This window comes from Triturus cristatus, chromosome 7, assembly GCF_964204655.1.
Source record: "Triturus cristatus chromosome 7, aTriCri1.1, whole genome shotgun sequence".
NCBI lineage: Eukaryota > Metazoa > Chordata > Amphibia > Caudata > Salamandridae > Triturus > Triturus cristatus.
In genome coordinates this window covers 1,581,607,081-1,581,626,185 of record NC_140590.1, presented here as the reverse complement: position 1 = coordinate 1,581,626,185, position 19,105 = coordinate 1,581,607,081, and the positions used below count along the sequence as shown (strand labels likewise).

Sequence of the window (19,105 nt, the reverse complement as noted above, 5' to 3'; positions counted from 1 at the left end):
GACTGTGTTATTCTGTACCAGGCTCTGTACATAACTGATCTGCATTCAGTGTTTACCAGGGCCTTGTTGTTTATTATTGTTACGTTGTATTCCCTGCGGCTCATGCCTCGTCTCGTTCTCCCATTCATTCATCCTACAGCCTGTGTCTTGCGTGTGACACCCACTAGCCCACACTCTACACCTTGCCTCTGCAGACTCCTCCCCCAGTCGGAGATGTTTTTTTTACCCATGTGCCTCGACCCTACCCTTAATACCAACTGTCCCTTCCGCCTCCCCCACACAGTCACGTGATATAATTGCTCGCCTATCAGCACTAACACACCATGTGGCTACTCAAGATACAATACTGATTTTAACACCTCCCTATGGATAACCCTAAGGCTGCTATACTTAATGTGATTTCCCGTAACGCTAAAGGACTTAACCACACCATAAAATGAAAAAAGTTCAATGAATATTGCCACTCTCTTGAGGGCGACCTGGTATTTCTGCTGGAAATCAAAATCGGCTACAAAAAAGGTCCCTTCCTCCATACAGGTTGGGTCTCTGAAACCGCTTGCTACTCCGCTATCTCAAAGAAACTTGGACTTGTTACACAGATCTCCAAGAAGAACTCTGGTCCGTCTATCGTATCCACTGAGCCAGACAACGATGGTAGATGGGAATTACAAGACTACAAAACCGGCCCACAGAAATGTACGCAGTAAATATATACGCCCCTACCTCAGACGATCCTAAATTTTGGACGCCCTCTCAGACAAACATGCACTTCTTTCCCCGGAGGGATGAATCATCCTTGGCGGCGATTTCAATCTCCCTATGGACCCTATCCTAGAGAGGAAATCTGCATTCAGATACAGAATCCCAGGATCCCACAAAGCACCTCACGCCCTGGGCTCATCTCACAAACTAACAGACATTTGGAGACTCCATAATCCCTCGGGGAACAACTTAACCTTTTTCTCACCCCCACATAACACTTTTTCAAGAATCGACTACCTCCTGGTTGATCCCACCACCATCCCACACACCATCATGGAAAGCTACAATAAAATACCTCGGGATCTGGTTTGGAAATACCCTCACAGAAACAGTGATAACGAGAGCAAAACGCTAATTAAAATAAAAGAGCTTCTGTCGGCTGGGTCCCCAAAGCACCTATTCTGGTGGGGGAGATTTGAAACCATAAAAATTATGGTTTCTTCACTGATTAAATTCTTATCAAGCATGGTACCTACCCGACTGTCCCCAGATTTCTTCACTAAAGTTGATAAAGCTGTCTCTGATTTCCTATGGGAAAACAAAAAACCTAGAATTAGCCTTCAAAAAATTGTGAATGACGTCAAACATAAGAGGTTGTAACTTTCCTAACTGGAACACCAACCAGATGTACTACTTATCAGCCCCAGGCTCTCGTGGTTTGAACGTAACCCACTAAAGAAACCAAGAAACCAATCTTGATCAACGTGGAACCCTCCATTTGCCACCCCTTCTCACTCCCCTCCATACTAACAATGGCTCGATTCCCTTTTCCCTACTCCTGCACAATATTTCAGGACACTATATCCGCCATACTTGCATTAGACATGATTTTGGATACCAAAATCCGTATATCCTACCTCACATCTCTGTGGTACAATAATATATGATATATCCCAAACTCTCCAATCTTTGGCCCGATTTTGGCGTCTAAAGGAATTACAACAATATCTGACCTCTACGATAATACTGACCCGCTCTCCTTTGCCTTCCTCCAGCATAAACATGCCCTCTCCAATATGGAATTCTACGGTTGCTCAGTATCAAAGCAAAAATCTCCAAACTAGGCCGTATTCATAACTCTCACCTATTACAGAAGCTCAAACTAATACAATCGAATGGACATACTGCCTCACGCCTCTACCGAATCCTCACCACCTCAAAAATCCCGCACTACACGCCACTAACACAGAAATGGACCTCCTCCTTCTCAACTAAGAATATGGTCCCTCCGAACACAGGCACTTGGAGAAAGACAGGATCATACTTACTACAACACAAACTGATCCCTTCCCTAACCCAGACCAAGTTCTTCGCTGCACACTTCCTTTAGTGGACCCCTGCAAAGTTATTCCGCCTAAAACTTAAGGATGCCAACACATGCTAAGCATGCGACTCATCCCCTGGTGGCGAAGAACACATGTTCTTCTCCTGCCCTCACCTACACTCATACTGGCAAGATATCGCCATACAATTACCAAAAATATTCAAAACGAATTTTCCACTGTCCTTTCCATTTATTATACTAGAACCATATCAGGCAGATCCCCCAATAGATCATCCTGACGCAGATCTCTCTCTACTTGACTTATTACTCACCATCACCATCAAAGTTATACCTATCGACTGGAAGTCTAGCAATAACATATCATATCACACTTGGCGGGACGGGGTAACCTATCTGAGAAGCACACACATAATTCTAGCTAATACTAAAAGTTGCCCTATAACCTCTCAATGCATGTGGGACATGTTAGACCTCTTTATGTGCAATTCACCAGCCTAGAGGGAAGTCCTTCACTCTCACCACCAGCCACAGGTAGCACCACAGCATTCTAGGTAGTGCTAAACCTTCTCCCTGATATGCATGACTCCTCCTCTGCCAAATTCCCTCACTCCCACTCATGAGTGGCGGCTCCTCCGATAAGGCGGAGGGGCGTTGCCCCACTGCTCTGTGAGCAGTTCAAAAAGGAAAAATAAAATGATAATAACGCAATGTTATTATCATTTTCTTTTTCCGTCCTGGCTCAGCTGGTTTTTATTTTAGGGCCGGCGGGGTGGGCTGGGCTGTCACAGGAGTAGGGGGAGGAGTGGTGGGCACTCTCGTAAGCTCGCATGACTGTTTAGCCAACTGTCTTGGGCCGGCCAAACCATCATGCGCACTTAGCATGTTCTCCACCGGGCGGTATTGCACAGCCTGGATGGAGAACATGCACAGCCTCCCAGTCCATGTCTGAGCGCAGAACCACGGCGCTCAGAACAATCATGACGCTGCTGTCATGCTGGTGACAGCAGCATCGTGATTGGCTAGGGGAGTCTGGGAGCCTGTGTGCTTCCTGCTTCTGGAGTCGAACAAAGAGGACAGAGAGGCAGCAACCAGCCTGCAGGAAAGTGATTTTAATTGAATTGTTTTCGTTCCACCAACCCCCCCATTAAGAAGCAGCCACCACTGCCTCCCTTATCAGACACCACACTAGAAACACTTCCGAGAGATATGCGCAACATGCACACCCCGCTGACGTACTGTCTTCAAGGCCTATTTAAGCGCTTTTCCCTCCTCAGCCTATATCTTTCTCATTCATTCATGAACTACTCCTAACTATAACCACTTGTCTTCACATTTCTACAACCGATGTAAGGCTGCCATCGTATTGTTCACCAGATATAATGTCACACTGCCGTGCATAACTTGAAAACGATATTGTTTCTTTTTTTGTTCATTTCGTTTCTACCCCTCTTGCTTTCTTGTTAGGTATTGTTTGCTTTCTACCACAAAAAAAAACAATTTTGAACACGGATTTTCTGACACCACACTACAGATATCCGCATCCCAGGCTATGATTATCAGATGCCAGGAAACCGTTTATCAGATATCACTCAATGGTAACGTCAAAGATGCAAGCGTGATTTAGCTACGAAGAACCAAAATTCTAGACGTTTGTAAGTAATGTATTTTTAAAGGTTGTGAGGGGTCATAGTGCTAAAGAAAGCGTGGTTTAGAATTGTTTTTAAATCCCTTTGCGCCCCTTTTAGTCCAGGCAGCAGCGCACCTCACTGGCTGCTGAGGCTGACACCTTGACTGTGCGCTTCTTGTCAGGGACTGCTCTTTGCAGACGCTCCCTTGAGTTCGGGTCAGCGCTGCCTGCACAATAAGGGCTCCCGTAGCCCGCGCTTCCCTCCTGTGGTCCGAGTGCGGGGCTGGAAACCGCTGCTCTGGGAACTTTCCTGACCCCTCCACCAGCCGCAGACGGACCAGGGATTAAAGAGGGAGAATCCCGGTCCTGGCAGAGCCCCGTGCACAGTGAGCACGGGTGTGCAGTGCACAAGGAGGGAGCAGCGTGCGCGTGCTGTGCGCACTGAGCCGTGTAAACAGTGAGGAGTGCGCGGCGCACAGCTGGTGAGAGGGTGTGCAGTGGGTGTGATGTCAATAAGGGGGGAGTGCAGCGCGGGCTACTGAGGCTTTTGAGCGAGGGTTGGTGTGCACTGTGGCTGTGAGGCGTGCTGGTGTCGAGTAGAGCGTGTGTTTGTGTGTGTGTGCTTGGTGCAACGTGCACTGCCGAACGGCGTCCTGTGCAATGAGATGGGATGGGCGCTTGCAAACAGTGAGAGTGTTGTATTCGGGCGCTCGTGGTTCGGTGTGAGCCTGTGCACAGTGAGGCGTGAATGTGTTGAGTGTGTGCACAAGTGTACTACGGGTCAGAGTCCTGTGCAGTGAGATGGGAGCCTTGTAAACAGTGAGAGCGTTGTATTCGGGTGGCCGTGGTTCACAGTGTGAGCCTGTGCACATTGAGGCTTGCCTGGTGAGCGAGGTGTGCTTTCTGCTCTGTGAGGAGTGATAAGTGTTGAGTGTGTGTGCGTGTGCACGCGTGTACTTCGGGTCGGACTCCTGTGCAGTGAGATGGGCGCTCTGTATACAGTGAGCGCGTTGTGAGCCTGTGCGCCGCGAGGCTGGCGTGCAGTGAGCAGCTAGAAGGCACTGCGAGTGTGTGCGGAACTGAACCTCGCCGGCAGTGACTCTCTCCCCTCCTTTGCAGGGGGCTGGACCGAGCAGCGCAAGGGGCCGGGTCGGACCGGGCTGTGAGAGGACGCCGTGCGCCTCGAGGCTCCTGGCTGGGGAACTGGACGCCACAGGAAACTGACAAGTTTTGCTTCAAGTTTGGGGCAAGCGGCAGCGGCTCTAGAGGGACTCGGGCGAGTGGACCGGCGGGGACAGATGCAAAGGGAGAGGCTGGGACGGTTAAAAGTAAACCTGGAGGGAACCCGTGAGCCTGGTGCATGTGGACAACCAGCAGGGGACCAGAAGGGCACCAGCGCGAGAGCTGAAGGGTCGAGTCTGTGTCTGGCGGCTGAACACCATCACACCGGATTACGCCCTAGCGCATAGAACAGAAATTTGGAGCTAGCATTAAAAGGAGCTGGAGTGGTGTCGGTGAGACTGGACCTGGGAGGCCAGTCTTCCGCTGGGCATTGGATGGTAACCGAGCGGACAAGACACGTTTCCTGGAGGATAATAAAGACCCTTTCTGCTGCTTCCGTGCACGGGGCTTTTATCTGGGGTCACCCAGGGCAGTGAGGCCAAGATGGAGGCGGGGGGGCCCGCACCGGCCCCGGAGAGCTGCAGGGACTCGGACCGCCAGATGCGCCTCCGGCTCTGTGTCCTGAACGAAATTCTAAACACGGAGAGGGACTATGTGGGCACCCTGCACTTCCTGCAGTCTGTGAGTACCCCTGGGGTGTCGGGGGGTGGGCGGAACTAGATGGTGGCAGGATCTCCTGCCAATGCATAGTGTGTTGGGGTAGTAGGGCTCCATGTATGTTATGTCTGGTGGTCCACTGCATCGTGTGTGGGGGGGGGGGGGGGTCAATCTGTGGATTCAATACATATTAATCCTGGGGTGAGTGGGCAGGACTTCAATAAAATGTCTGTGTGGGAGCTCCAAAGAGCATCCCAAGTCCAGGGCGGGGGGGGGGGGGCAAAACATCTGACTTATTGGGCTACATCATCTTATTTCTGGGGGGGACAAAGCCTCTTCTCTTTTGTTGTGGAGCAGGAATATTATTTGTGTGGGGGGGGGGGCGGGTCCAAAACATCTTATGTCTCTGGGTTCTCGATGCGCCTTTTATCAGTGGGGGTGGACTGGTTCCAAATCCAATGCATTTTATGCGTCCGAGTTAAAATCTTAGGTCTGCAGGGGAGTGGGGTTCAGATGCACGTGGTTGGACCTCTACACCCGGGGGGTGCAGGGGTCGAGGACATCCTGAGGGGGTGGGTTTCCATCGCTGGGTGTTTAGTGGCTCGTTGTGTTGGCATACGAGGGCGCTGCAATGCACCCACCCCACGGGGGCGCCAAAGTAAACTGGGTGGTAGGCAGGGGGCCCAAAGCATTTTATGGGGGGGGGGGGCGGGCATGGGCTTCTGTGTATCCTGGGTAGGGGCGGACAGGGTTCACCTAGTGCTTCCTGGGGCTGGCAGCTGGGGATCAGGTCTTTGCTGCCTGTGACTGATGGTCATATGCTGTGTCCTGGTGGGGAAGAGGGGGTCCACCTCATCGTAGAATAAGTGCATTATGAGTGTTCGTGCATGGGGGTGATGGGGCAGAGGCGTGCAGTGCACTGGATGGGGTGATTGGCAATGGTGGTGGTGGATGCAAAGGGTCCCCAGAGAGCATCCCGGAGGTTGGCCCAATGCAGCCTGGGGTGTGGGGGCGCCGGACTCGAAGCAGTTTGATGATTGGCAGTCGTATAACTGGCATATATACGGATTAAAACTCTCGGGTGCAGAGGATGAATGGGTGGTGCATCATGCATTCTGGTGTGGGGAGTGGTGAACACCCCCCTTGCTTTTAAACGACGGAGGGTGAGGGGCGAGCGGCGCGCGCTAATATACGCAAAATACATACAGAGGGCACGGAGGAAACTTTTGCAATTTCTCTAAACTACATTGCATTCAAAGCAGTTCACGTTCTAATGCGCTTGACATAATTTGTGACTGCTGTAAGTAAATTGTCTTTAATGTTAACTGAGAGCCAGTTGACACGGGTTTACCTTAAGGGAACTCGTACTCTACAAGGGGATTTAGTTAAACCGACCACACAGCAGTATTCCTTAAACACTGTCATTTTAGTTGTAAAATACGGGATGCTGCTATGGGGGTGGTGACCTGTGAGACCGTCTGAGGATTTGAAATCACCCGCCCCACACAGGCCGCTGATTTACGGCTTCTCTTTTGACGTGAATCCCCCCTCGCACCCCCGTAGCAGCGGTTTCTTGGTTTCTTCTAAGGTCTCCTGTCACGGTAGCTCCCGCAGACGCACTTCAATAACACGGAGAGCATGTGACAGAGACATCTGTCTGTAGTCCCATTGGTATATTTTACTGTGAAATACCACAAACCCCTGAAATCTTTCCCAGTAGCTAGAATGTCACCAGGCTGCGTTACATCGTTTCCTTGGCCTCTGAATGTTTTGTCTGATTTCAATTAGTGTGTGTTTTTGAAAGTTTGTTTCAGGGATTGCACATAAACATGCACGGGTTAGAGTTCTTTCTTCTGCCCCTTTTGGGGCGTAGCTAGTGGGGAGGGTGGAGTAGCACCGGGTTTAAAAGCCTGTGGGGGGGGTTGCCCCATGAACGAACCCTCCTTTAGTTGCACCTGTTACATCACTACACCCCTGCCCACCGCGCGCGCACACCGTGGCAGCCTGTTGCCGCCGTCCATGGCGGTGATCAGGTTGGCATCTTGAGTGCGTTTCCTCAGCTGCTGAGTGGACCCTAATTGGTGCCGTAGCAACTTTTCTTAGCTGCACACTTGACCTTTCACATGAAAGCACTCATCCCCAGCTAGAGTGTTATTATTTTTAAAGGGGTATTACCAGATCTCCCTCGTTTGGGCCCCCTTCTTTTTTGGTACAGTCTAAACCGTCTCAGTCGGGAGGATATCTTTAATTTGGCCGATGTCAGCATTTATCAGAACACCTCTCGCTTTCACACATTTTTCTTTCACTCCCATCCCGTTCCTACCTGCTGGGAGGCGCGCGCTTCCTATCCATACCCGGTTCTCCGGTGACGTAAGGTAACCTAGCGCGCGCGGCCTCTTCCACCTGCTCTTCCTGGCGGGGTCCTGTTGGGACACGTGCTGTGCTACCCGTGTCACCTTGCTGCGCGCGCCAATAATAGCTCGCCTCCGGGGTTGTGCTGAGAGATCCCAAGTGCGGGAACTCCTATCTTATTTCTCAATGTGTTTGATTATCCTTGCTTGGATCTCAATTATCAAGTGTATAAAGTGTAAACTGTCAAAAGGCGTGTCGGTGTTGCATACTGAAGAGACTTGCTCAAATTGCTGTGTTGCTAGTTACAATAAGATGCACGTGTTTTTGTACCTCACTCCTCCCCTTCCTGAGCACTGTAAATAACAGATGTGTGGTTGTGGAACGAGTGACTGGGGAAAGATGAGGCTTTTCTGAAGGAGTCAGTCTATACCTGGTATATGACCGGATAGATAAACTGGGAGTAGTGAGAAGAGACCAACTTCTTGTTTCTTATGCATTTTTATCATTGTAAAGCAGAACTGTGTGGCAAGTGGACGTTTGAGCTTTATAGTGAAGGCCCGATGTGCCTTCCAACCCCGCTGCCTCTCACTGGCGTGGCACCCTTCATTGCTGTGTTTTTGCTCTCTATTGGTTTTCACCGTTTTGGTGCCCTCATTGAACAGTGCTTGTTTTGTAGTCCCTTATATATTGTTTCTGTTCCCCTGTTTGTCTGTATAATTTGCCACACCCTAGTTGGTTGTTGGTGCTTTCAAGCAACTCCTTGGTTCTTCCCAGTTTAGATGCATGTTACTGGTGCTTCTTTATTTATTTTTATTTGTTTAGTTTTGGGGATTTCTAAAGCGCAGCTATCAATCCAGAGGAGCGTCTTGGCGCTAAAAAGCAGAGAACAGGTGCTGCACCAGCAAGCACCAGACACATGATCAGATGCTCAGGGCCCAACATTGAGTGCACTTGATTTGAAATTGGAGGTGATTGAACATTGAATCTGACTGACTCATTTTATGTCAATCAAGTGTAAATTGTCCAGATGTACTGCTATTTTGCAACGGTGCAGACGAGTAATTGGAGGCTTCGGTTTGCCTTGACCTCCCTTTCCTTTGAGGCTTGTCCAGCATTGGTTGAGGAGGGCCAAGCTGGTTTTTCTCCACACCCATTTACATGCATGGACTTTAGAGGGCCTTGTTTTATAGAGCAGGGGTTTTTCCAGAAACATCTGGCATTGATCCGGCCATCCTTGCCCGACATCAGACGCACCTCCAAAGGGTGTGCACTACGGCATATCAGCTGTTCAGACCTTGATTCGGCTTGGACCATGCATACGTTTTCTGTGCTGCTAGAGTGGATAACCACATGACATTTATGTTAAGCCAAGTGTGCTCCCTGCCCCATTCTTAGTCCATCAGTGTCTGTGATTTTATGGGTAAATAATGAACTACCCAGGTTCTTCACCTAGATCTCAACGCAAACATGCGAGTCTCATCAGAGAAATCCTGACGTCATAGCTAGTCTCCTGGGATCTCTGGGCCTTATTCACAAAGACATTATAGAGTACCTAAAGTAATAAGCTTTCACATACTTTTAAGTTCCTTAATAAATTGGCCCCAAAACATCTAAACTGGGAATAAAATAGGACTATTCAATTAATATTGGTGTACAAACAGAAAGGACAGTGCCCTCTTTGCGCTTTTGCTAATAGCAGGAGCAGCTGCTACCGAGGGAGGGCTGGAAGAGGGAGGGAATTAAAAAAAACAATAAATACATTTTAAGAAACCTTACTTGGATGCGGGTGGCCGCTGCCTCTCCTCCGTCCTCTTCTTAGGCTTCTGTGGAAGCAGAAAGCACCCAGGCCCCCCTGAGCCAATCGCAACGCTGCAATGCAGCGTTTTGATTGATCTGAGTGTCGGGGTTCAGTGATGAGACAAGGAAGGGGACCCTGGGCATGTTCTCCACCCAGTCTGTAATACACCCTGAGTGGAGAACATGCAAAGTGCGCATGACATTTTGGCCGGTTCGAGACGCCGGCCAAAATTGTCATGCGCACTAAGAAGTTCCTACCACTCCTCCGCCAGCCTCTAAACAGCCCAGCCCCAAACAACAGAGCCAGTACGTTTAAATAAAATGATAATAACGTTATTATCATTTTATTTTTCCGTTTTTAATTGCTCACTCAGTGAGCCGTGGGGCGACGCCCCCCCGCCTTAGCGGAGGTGCCGCTACTGGCTAATGGAAATTAAATTTTTTGAGGCCGATTCAGTAAGGCATGTAAGATTACATAAGATAACTCCTGTAGTACTGCTTCCCATCCTGACGTACTGCTTCCCATCCTGAAAAATTATTTTATCCTTTACGATACTATACAATCCTACACACCATCTCACTTGTCTTTGCCACACTACATGCTCAAGCGCAGCTATTTGTGACACAATAGGAGCACAAATCTAGACATCGCATGCCAAAAAATAGCAAATCCGATACAGGCCACATTGCAAAGTCGCATTCGTCCAGCCAAGCAGAACCCACAGTTCAGTGTGATTCCCATCGACAAAATGTGCTTCATCCCCTTGCCCGTGGTATGACTTCTATATAGGAGCATTTACAATGCGATCAAACTCCGTGTCTACATAGTGACTTGAAGATCTAGTGGAGTGTGGCCTTCCAACCATGAAATCTGGGGCAAACCTCATTTGCGCCCAATTTCACATTCTCCGCAGGACTCTGAATGAGTCTTTTAGTCCTACAGATGTAACTACAAGGGGCTGTGTACAGACCCAGGGAGAGTGCTACATGCGGAGATGTTCCGCACAGGAGGATATCTTTTAGACGGGTCATTCATCTCCAGTAGCCCTTCTTACGTGTAGGAATGCCATGAGCCCTAAAGAGAAATGTTTGCTTTGAGCATCTGGTGCTGATCTCAGCAATGTGTTAAAAGAATAGACATGACTGGATTTGGAGGATTACTGGAACACTGAAATAACATATATTAAATGAAAGGTGTCCCTTATCCATGCATGTGAGGATGTGTGGTCCAAGAAAAGGGTTATTGTGGACTCAAATAACATGGTCGTCTTCACTACATTCTTCTTTATTATAAACAACAGACCACAAGCGTGCAGTTCGCCAGATGCTTTATATCCAATGGTAAATGCAGATATAGCCCACATTGTAAAGGGCATAGTTAAAAAAAAAAAAAAGCTATTTTATGCAAATGTGAGCCTGTGCATGGCAGTTCAAGGTTGCACCAGTTAGGGTCGAAGCTAGGATTTGTGGTGACGTGTACAGAGTGGCCTTTTGTTCCACGCCCCTCACATTAGGCCATATGTAAAGCTCCAGAGACAATCTGCAGCATCCTACCTGGTGAGAAGGCCCTAGGCCGCTACCTAGAATTCTTATACTGAAGTTTCAGCCGTGGCGATGGTGTCTCTGTAACACATTTTGTGGCATGCCTCAGAAATCTGAATCCGGTTTATTAGCTCGTATTAGTTTTATTAGGTGATCGATTTTTTTTTTGTTTATGGGTGCCACAGAGAGTGTTCATTTCCTTTGTCATTTCAAATAACATATCGCACAAATCTCGCTCCCCGAAAGGTCGATTTTTCAATTGAGATGTAGCTTGAATTGGAATTAGATTGTAGATTTGTGGATTGTCCATCAGTTACTTCCATTCGACTTGCAAATGATCTTGGACCTGATGCGCACGCCCCTTCTTTCGAGAGTGATCTAAAGCAAAAATATTTTCAGTTTGAATCTTCAACCAAGCTAAACAGCTTTTTAAATAAACGTAGGCTTAATTAATTTTTAAACTAGACAGCATTTTAGGGATTTAAAAAAACAAGAGCATATTTTTAAATTTCTGAAGCCAAAAGTGTGGCTAGCAATTTCAGAGGCCAACAGCGTGGCTAGCGTTACCCACTAGGACCTTAGTGCATGTCCTAGAAATGTGCAAGGATGACCTCAAAGTGTGGCCTTGAGAGGAAGAGCTTCCATTTTTCTGCTCATGTCTAATCTTTGCAGCTTTTCTTTTAAAGATCTTTCTGAAACCTAGTCCTTAGTACAATTCTTAAAATATTCATGTAGCTTGTGTGGTCTGAAGAAAAATACTTTGGCAGCATTGGGTTCGGTGGAATCCAAGGTGTATCTTACAAATGAAAACACCTAGACCTAAGTGGAGATTAGCAGGACCCTTCCTCCCGCTTTTCCCCATCCCAAAACAAAGATGTACATCTGCTTATGTGTATCCTCTCCCATGCACGCCCATGTAAACCTGCATACATTGGCATATTGAGTGCGGCTTGGAATGTTTGATGTGAATTGATGTGACATGTTAAGTGGTTCTGTCTGTACAAACCTTGCTCAGTCTAAAGAAAAGGCAAAATTGAGGGCTTCCGGCCTAAAAATATAATTTTAACTATCCACTGTCTTTATTGAAAGACATCAACGTGCTCTTTGTAGTGTCTTACTTTGTTGGCTCCTGTCCCTTGCATCCACATTTTTTTGGTTAACTACACTTTTTGTAGGAGGCTTAGCTTTTAGTAGTGTCCTTCTTTGCTTTCGACTACCTTTTAAATTCACTTTAATTTTTTTGTCACTGCTGACTATTTGTTGGGGGATTCGCAGGTCGATAATGGAGGCTTGATCGAGTTAGCATTTCTGAGAGCGGGAAAGATATGCAAGAATGACTATTGGATCCCTCCGCTTGTGCCCAATGTGGCTTTAAGGCAGTTGAATAAAGGTGAAGTGAATTGCAGTGCGACAACAGCAAAGGCCATTTTGTAGGACGCCACTGCCATTTTGCGGTATGTCTGATTCCTATAGGTGCGCCAAGAGCCACACAAGTTCTTGTGACGATCTTGTTCCTTGAGGGGAGAACAGCAGCTTTGCCTCAGAAGAAAAGGGATTTGCAAACACATCCAGCATTTGCCCAACCAATTATAACACTGGTATTTACTAAGCGCATGCAGAATCTTACAATTTGGTTATTTGCGAAATTCCTAGAAAATTAAGTTTAATGACGCACAATGTTGTTTTCCAATTTCCACAGTGAAAATTTCACATGAAGGATTACTTTTGTGTAAACAAATGTCAGGTGCGATACCAGCGGGACACTTGTTTGGGTAGAAAAGGACTCTCACACAAGATATTCTGTTACCAGGGCCCTCTCTAGCAGCAAAGATTTTAAATGTGACATTTTAGCAGGTTTTACCAGTTCTGTGAATTTCACTGATATAATTAATTGTTTTTCCCAAGTGAAGTGTTTACTTCCTCTTTGTGTCAAACCTTGGCCTTGTCTAATTGTACTCATTCTATTACCTACCTCACTACCACCTCTTTACTCCACCATTGGGCCTATGGTAATGATATCCACTCGTATCTTACAGACGTTCTGGTGGAAACCCGAAGAGGTTCCTAAGAATAGCATAGGCAGGTAATTTCCCGGCTCCAGCAGTTGCATTTTAATTCCTGCCTCCCCGTAAGACCTTGGTTGAGGGTGGAGTATCTGGGGAGGTCTCTACCTCCGATACAGATGGGTCGTCCATTTCCACTGTAGACTGCCTGTACTTGCATTTACGAGTTCAGTGCAATTTACTGGATGTTCTGCGTGTTTGTGAAGTTATCCTGCTGCTGCCTTTGGTAGGTCGCTAGTTCAGGAAGGCCCTGGACTGTAGGGTGGTCTTCGGGTCCATCTGGAACTTGAAGAGGTATTAGGACTGGACTCTGACTATTCTTCGCATCTGAAAATTGTGACAATAGTTCTCAGTTTCTGGCTTTGTTACCATGGTTTTACCTCAAACACTCTGTTGGTTGTAGTCTGCTGGGGTGATCTGCTGTGGATTCAACTTTCTGGGTCGGTTTGTGATGTTGGACCCAATTGATCATGGATCTGAACCCAGCAAGTTATTTGGGGCTCCATGTTGGCTTTGAAGGTTGAACATAGTCCCATTGGCGGCCAGTGCAAGGAGCCAAATGCTGGTTCTCGCTTTGCTTCCAGGTGACGATCAGGCTTGCTGCTCAGTTTTGTAGCCGCTGTTTTAAAACATCTTTTTTGTGTGAGACTTATGTGCATGCTGTTAAGACAGTCTAGGCGCACATTTGTACAGCATTAGTGAGCAGATGGTGGGACCAGCTGGATATTGTGTTGATAATCCAACAAATTGCTGTTCCTGTTTTGAATTGTTGTGATATGATGAAACTTGGAATGTAATGCTGTTTATGCAGGGAAAACATTTGGCTGAAATTAGGTGTCGTACAATATAATTTCTCAATGCGGCTCTGAAGTCCTCCAAAAATCTTTTTATTTATATCCAGATTTTTATAGCACAGACCTTACTCGGAGGCATCACATGCTGTATGGACAACATCAATACATAGGAACTAAAAATTAAAAGTACAAAGTAGCGGAGCCAAGTGTATGCTACTGGATGAAAGACTGGTCTTCAATTCTTTGTGCGGTGACACGAGTGAAGGGGCCAGCCTTTCGTTTTTTGGGATAAGAAGGTGCAGTGTTTCAGGACATAGCCAGGACTTGGCAGAGTGACCGTTTTTAGGTCTTGCTTGTGTATTGTTAGCAGTTGTTTTCAATATAGAATGGGTTTAGGCTTCACCCAGAGGTGTCAATACTCTTGTCCCATGCTTTTGGTGTACAATGATTCCTTCTTCCAGGAAGTTCTTCCATTGCAATGCATGATGGACTCTTTCACGTCTGAAAAGTACGCTCAAACATCACACTGTTGTTCGCGCAAATGGGAAAAGATATGGGGGGGCCTGGGTGAAATATGGGAACCTTTAGTCAACAACACAACAGGGGGCTCCAGACCCTTCAGTGAACATACGGAATGGATGTATCAAACGTCATGTTGATTGGGAACGCAGGCCACTGGGAGACTTAAACTATGGATTTGTAATTGTGTATGCCAAACCTCATACTATGTATACTGCAATGTTTTCGCTGAAGCATATGTTTGCTGCTTAGTAAAAAAATAAAAAAAAAAAACACGCTGTTAGTCACAGTCAGGTATCTATCGCCTATATACATTCTACATAGAAAACAATAAGTTTTTGCTACTTTTTTGCCCTATCCCTGGGCTACTTTTTCCCAGCACTGCAAAACAAATAGAGCAGAGTTTAATGTGATAAACCGCAATAGTCGCCAAAGAGGGTCTTGATATGGAGTCTGTGTTCCAGCGATAGCCAATGTAAGTCCACAATGACGGCTGAGATGTCATAGAACCCTTTGGCTCATGCTGCAACTCTGTGAATTAAATGGCCCCTATAAGAGGTGTTGAGGACTCTTTGGTAAAGCCATCTTTAAAGAGCTTTACATGCAACACTGTGTAGCAGAATCCCTGTCTGCCCCCCTGGAAGTCCCCTTCAGGAACATTCAATTTCACCCGAATGCATGGAGTGGATGCTAGAACAACCTTGACTTCCAGACCTCTCTGTACTTTGATAATTACACTGCCCCCTGTGACCCTCCTAGCATGATCAGTGCTAATGTCACAATCTTTATTTCAGGGTCCACCACCATAGCTATGCTTACTTTTCAGCAGCAGCAACCCCCTTCCCCCATTGATGCAGTCCATTGGGACATCCCTCACCCTCTCTGTATCGCAGTCGTCTCTTGCTTACCTTTGGAGCAAAACATGATCGAGAGTGCACAGGAAGTGCAGAACAGCCATCAGTTCTTCTTGGGGAATTTTTTAAATTAAGAAACAGACCACTTCTTATTCCCACAATGGCACTCATTTGTTCGCCTAGCAGGGATTGGTGTATTCATAACCGTGTTCTCCACTGAGCAGCAACATGCTGCTGTCTTTCCTTTCTTCAATCTCACCCGGTCATTATTTTTATACTCTAATTTTTCACGAAACCTTAATAGCTAAATTCGACGTGGTGACTGCAATCTGAATAAAAGTGCCAAACAGCCTGTTTTCCCTTTCATTCACCTGGCAGATTTACAAGGAACGTGGGGCAGAGTTTAACTTTACCCACTAGATCCATTTCTAACTAGTTCATTGCAGCTCTACTCTTGTTCCTTGCTCCATCATGGTGTGTTATTCTCTTCCATGTTGTAGCGCCACCCGTGGACCCAACCCTAAGCGCCCCTATCTGTACTAGCCCCTGATGATGCGAGTTCCTCACTGTGTTGAGTCCTCTTCCCTGCAGAGGCTCCTCGGATGATGAGGGGTTGTCGGGTTCCTTGCCTGGTCAATTCACAAAGAATTGTTGGAGATGTTGAGCCTGAGGAGGTAGGGACCAGTTGTCGCGCGCATCCTATGGAAAGCGTTTCCTGAAGGATGGAGGCAGTTGAATCAGCATTTAGCTTTCAGGAACACTTTTAAAAACTCATTTATTCCAATGAATTGCTTTCTTCTCTCACTCTTGCTTGGTGTCTTGATGCTGATTAGACGTTAGGCACTCTGTAAATTCGTTTGATTGATTGTTTGAAGGGACATAGTGCTCAAGAGTGACAGGCGGTGTGTCATTAGAGCTGCATGGACAGTACCAGGTGTGTTGATGGCGCTGTTGTAGATCGCATGAGTCCGAGGCAGCAGAAGAGTGGCCGATCAGTCTGGAAGTGAGAAGCTTCTAGTCTGTGTGAGAACCTGCTGAGTGGGTGCAACCCGCAATGTGGGGCTCCAAAAGTGGGAGCAGCATGGAAGACAGGTTTTCAAGTTCTCTGATGTAAATGTTCACTGAGCTGGACCGAATCCAAGTTCTGGACGGCACGGCACTAGACTGACTTAAGCCCTTTCAAGCGGGTCTCTGGGGCTATCCTGATTCATGTCCACTTCTACAGCTTTACGCCTGGCTGTTAGTGGAGAGGAGTCATTGAGAGCCAAGGCTTTAACAAGTCTGCAAGGAAGTAATTAGCTGACATATGCAGGTCACCAATGAGCAACACTGAGGCACTGAGCATGGTCTAGGAGGGCCTGCACTGAGACTCAAGGGTGAGATGGCCTCTGAACTGGCAGGCAGTAATGGATGGCCATAACTTCTCTTTGGGAGTGGGGGATTTCTCTGATACCAGTCGACAAGGGAAGGTTTTTAAGGGAATTGTCCTCAGACGGGCTCAAATGATCCTTGTTTTTCTCACATATGTACCAGCCTGGGCACTAGGGCTATCGGAACCTAAAGCGACGCGAGGTCGGAGCTGCAGCAGTAGTACCAATGTGATTGACGAAATGCCCCACTCTGCAATCTTGTTCCAAAGAGCCAGGGCCCTCATAGGTTCAGGAGTTTAAGTGTGGCTGAGTGCTGTATGTTTCTCCCTTATTAAGCTCTGTCAGTGGCATTGGAATGCTTTCGACGTATATGCTGGTCAACGGTACAGCAGTGAGCTGGTGTGTTGCTCTTCCTCTGTATCAGGGACCAATTCTGGGAATAGTAACAAGACTCTGGCACGTAGTCAATTATGTGAACATATTTAGTACCATGTTTACTGATCTTTTGCGGTCTTTGGATTTGGGAGCCACGTAGGGGAACCTGTGAATAAAACAATGAGGGATGGTTGGGACAATCTTAATGATGTCCTCGTGCATTTACTTCTGCCAGTTAGAGGGTTATCAGGTCAACAGACAGTTATGGTGGCCCTCTCCTTTGACGTAAAGTTCTATGGTCCGATTCCATTTTATGCAGGCCTCGACTTCATGTCAGATTGTGGAAGCCGCCGTCTTCTAAACCTCAAATAATGGAAGTCGCCATTTTTCCTGATCTATGCACAATCATTGTCATGTTTGCCTTTCGACACAGATGTCGTCTGACCTTAACTTTCCAAGAATAATGAAAGTGTTAAGTCATTCGACTAATGACATAGATGTTACACGTGATGAGACATTCGTCTGGGTCAAAAGGTCTGCTCTTCACCATGTCAAGGTTAAATAAGAAATACAGACATATAGTCGAAATAGTGTAGTCTGAATTTACGTGGTTTTACTATATATGTTCATAAGGAAACGTCTGGGATGCACACCTTGATGCACATAACCTATGTCAGCGATTCCTAAACTTAAGTCAGAAATTCAAATTGCTGATAAGATTTAGTATATGTGGACTGCTACTTGTACACTCATCAGGAGAGGTCTTTCGCCCAGAGTGTCGCAAGAGAATCTGCCAGAAATGGACTCGCCTACTGTCAGCACACTTTGCAGATGCTACATCTCGCCTGATGTCGATAAAGCTGAGCCCTGGGGGAAGACAGCAGCGTGTATTTGCCCTTTGCGAGGAACACTGTCTTTGCACCTCTGCTGATAAAGACAGCCTTCGTTGTCAACAAGGTTTGCAGTGCATCTCTCCCCCCTTAGAAACTCTAGACTGCAAGTTTCTCTGCCTACCATGCCTTCTTAATGTAGCTCGTAGAAATAGGCATTAGGGTATTAAGGTTTTAAATTACATTTTAACCATGTTAGAAATGTTAATTTTATTCTCAATCTTCATAATTTGCCTTCTTGTTGTTTTATATAATATTCTGTGTAGTTGTTTTAGATGTACTAAGAAGCATATTATTCCTGTAGTAATAAATACCTTTATTTAGAAGTCTTTGTGTAATGGGTGTGTGATACTGTGAATAACTAAATAAGGTTTGTTACTGTTATCATGGTGTCCTCCCTTCAAAGGGATTGTTGCTAACCCAAAAACAATACCTCTATTTTACATTACACATTGAGTAGTGTTTTGCGGGGCTACAATAACCCGTCTTTGACATTCATTGTTGGTGCATTGAACCAAGTTCACTTGTGTCACCTGTGGGTGGGAAAGCACATCTTGTAGAACTGTTGATTGAACATGAAATACCTTGAAAAAACAAGAAACGTTTGGCAAAACAGGAACAGTTTGTTTAATTAAACAATGTGTCCGGGAGAACAGCTACAGGCATAGGGCCTGAGGACTGTCTCAGATTACAACTGATCTGAGGTGAGTTTATATATACAATTCATGGAGTGTCATAAATGGCTCCGGCGATCCTTGTATGTTTAGGAATATGAAATGCTGCCTTTGGAGTCATAAATTAGTTTATTCAAATGGGAATCCAGGTGGGCCTCGACCTTGCATGGACACAATGCAGACAGTGGGTAATGTGTCCAGATGTCCAGCATGGGGAGTGAGTGATCCATGCGTGTACTGTATGTTCTACGTCCTGATTAGCAATATGTTCATAACTTATGTGGCAACTGACTTTATGGTGTTTTGGGAGCACGCATACCCCTCTGGCCGTGTGCTTTATCGGAGCCAATCTCCCTGGACCATTGTTGTGTAGCAGCGCCTATCTGTGGGATTGATTTGGGATTTCCTGTTAGTGCGTTTGT

At 46.7% G+C, this 19,105-nt stretch overlaps 1 protein-coding gene and 1 long non-coding RNA gene across 2 annotated transcripts in view; one reads left to right on the top strand and one right to left on the bottom strand.

Annotated features, from left to right (window-relative positions):
• Positions 1–7,895, bottom strand: part of LOC146812425 (uncharacterized) — a 65,957-nt gene extending 58,062 nt beyond the window's left edge. The window contains exons 1-2 of the long non-coding RNA XR_014966859.1: positions 7,777–7,895; positions 1,239–1,290 (exon numbers count right to left, since the gene is read on the bottom strand). This is a non-coding gene — a long non-coding RNA (uncharacterized LOC146812425). The remainder of the gene's footprint in view (positions 1–1,238; positions 1,291–7,776) is intronic.
• Positions 3,897–19,105, top strand: part of PREX1 (phosphatidylinositol-3,4,5-trisphosphate dependent Rac exchange factor 1) — an 824,667-nt gene continuing 809,458 nt past the window's right edge. Inside the window, exons 1-2 of the mRNA XM_085619426.1 lie at positions 3,897–4,156; positions 4,794–5,477. Coding sequence (XP_085475552.1) covers positions 5,340–5,477 — 138 coding nt within the window. The 5' untranslated portion in view covers positions 3,897–4,156; positions 4,794–5,339. The remainder of the gene's footprint in view (positions 4,157–4,793; positions 5,478–19,105) is intronic.